The 1,375-nt window shown below is 44.3% G+C and overlaps 2 protein-coding genes across 4 annotated transcripts in view; one reads left to right on the top strand and one right to left on the bottom strand.

The window, feature by feature from the left end:
• The window catches only part of LOC105271119 (uncharacterized), a 9,441-nt gene extending 9,095 nt beyond the window's left edge, over positions 1–346 (top strand). For all 3 annotated transcript variants that reach the window (XM_011312473.1, XM_011312468.1, XM_011312472.1), the window contains one exon: positions 261–346. The gene's annotated coding sequence lies outside the window, so the exon portion shown is untranslated. The remainder of the gene's footprint in view (positions 1–260) is intronic.
• The window catches only part of LOC105271120 (L-dopachrome tautomerase yellow-h), a gene marked incomplete in the record, with an annotated part of 17,434 nt that overhangs the window by 5,444 nt on the left and 10,615 nt on the right, over positions 1–1,375 (bottom strand). The window contains 1 exon segment of the mRNA XM_011312474.1: positions 234–1,074. Within this exon segment, the coding sequence (XP_011310776.1) occupies positions 234–1,074 (841 nt within the window).

Raw genomic sequence — 1,375 nt, 5'->3', positions numbered from 1 at the left:
ATTGAATTTAATTGAATTGCGGAGTGAAGTGATAAAAGGAGTTGAGTCAATTTAGCTGTCTTTCTGGTTTTCCGAGAATACCTTCGAAGCGAAGGGATATAATAAAATTTTTATAAGAACCTTTCTTGTAGGACTCATCGAAAGCTAGAAAAAATGTTCTTATAAAAAAACGGTATTTGCCCTTAGTTCCGGTGATATTTGATAAAAAATGTAAAGAAAAAAGTGTTGAAAACCTGAAATTGATATCGTTGGGGTTCCAGGGGCCGTAGAGGTACATGGGAAGTCTATTCGAGATGGTCCAGAAGCTCTGTCGATCCTCGTGATCGACCCTGAGATCGTTCGGAAAGATGAGTGACTCGTTGCTGACGCCGATGACCCCCAGGTTCTGAGGAATGTACTCCTTCCTGGTGTCCCAGCACCAGACAGAGTCCCTGGTGACCATATTCATGAACATGACTCCATGCTTGTCGATGGCAGAGCCCGAGGAGTGACCGTAGTCCTTAGCTCGGGGTTTTCCCACTGGCATAAAACTCTCAGGACTGGTTTCAGCTGTGTCCTTGTCATTGAGAACAGCCGTCGAGACAGCAAACTCCCTGAAGCTCGACATCGGATGAAAAAAAAGGGTTCTGTCGTTGTTGATGTCCACAGGACTCAGGGCAAGTCCTAGGATTCCGTCCATCCACTGGAACTGGATACCATGGAGTTCGTATCTCGCGGAGAGAGGATCGGGCAGGAAGAAGTGATGCTGGATCCTGAAGGATGTGTCATTTGAAAAATCATAGACTATCACTGCAAAACGCCAGACGTCTGCGAGATAGGCACGAGCTGAATTGCAATTGCCATCTCTGATGTCCACCACTATGTTCGACCAGAGGGAGTCCTGTTTCACTTGGTCCTCGGGTATTTGGTACCTGCGTAGGAGACGATCTGTTCGCAGGTCGAAGATAAAAATCGCTGGGGGACAGATTTGCTTTGGATCCGCCGTGAGGTTCACTGTTCCTGAGTCCAACACCCACAGACGGTCGCACTCGTCAACCTGGACTCGGAATACTGATGTCATGCCGCCGCATGATCCTGGTGGAGGTCAATAAAGGTTTTAAGGACTAATGGAAAGTTCAGGCAAGATCGAAAAGTATTCTCTTGCCGATTTATGAACCGAAACTAAAAAATCTACGGATTTTTCAGTCTTTTGACAAATTGGGGATTCGGTTGACTTGAAAAAATATACCGTGCACGTATTTCATTATTGTTTGCGTGCAATAATTTTCCGGTATTTTTTTTTCCGATTTATGAGTTTTGGAAAAGTTTAGAATGCATGCAAAAAAATTTTTGCACGATCATGACATTTTAGGAGTCCTTTAATAATGATGAAATT

This window comes from Fopius arisanus, unplaced genomic scaffold (assembly GCF_000806365.1).
Source record: "Fopius arisanus strain USDA-PBARC FA_bdor unplaced genomic scaffold, ASM80636v1 scaffold00102, whole genome shotgun sequence".
NCBI lineage: Eukaryota > Metazoa > Arthropoda > Insecta > Hymenoptera > Braconidae > Fopius > Fopius arisanus.
The sequence above is the reverse complement of the archived record's forward strand: the minus strand, read 5'-3'. Positions and strand labels throughout refer to the sequence as shown.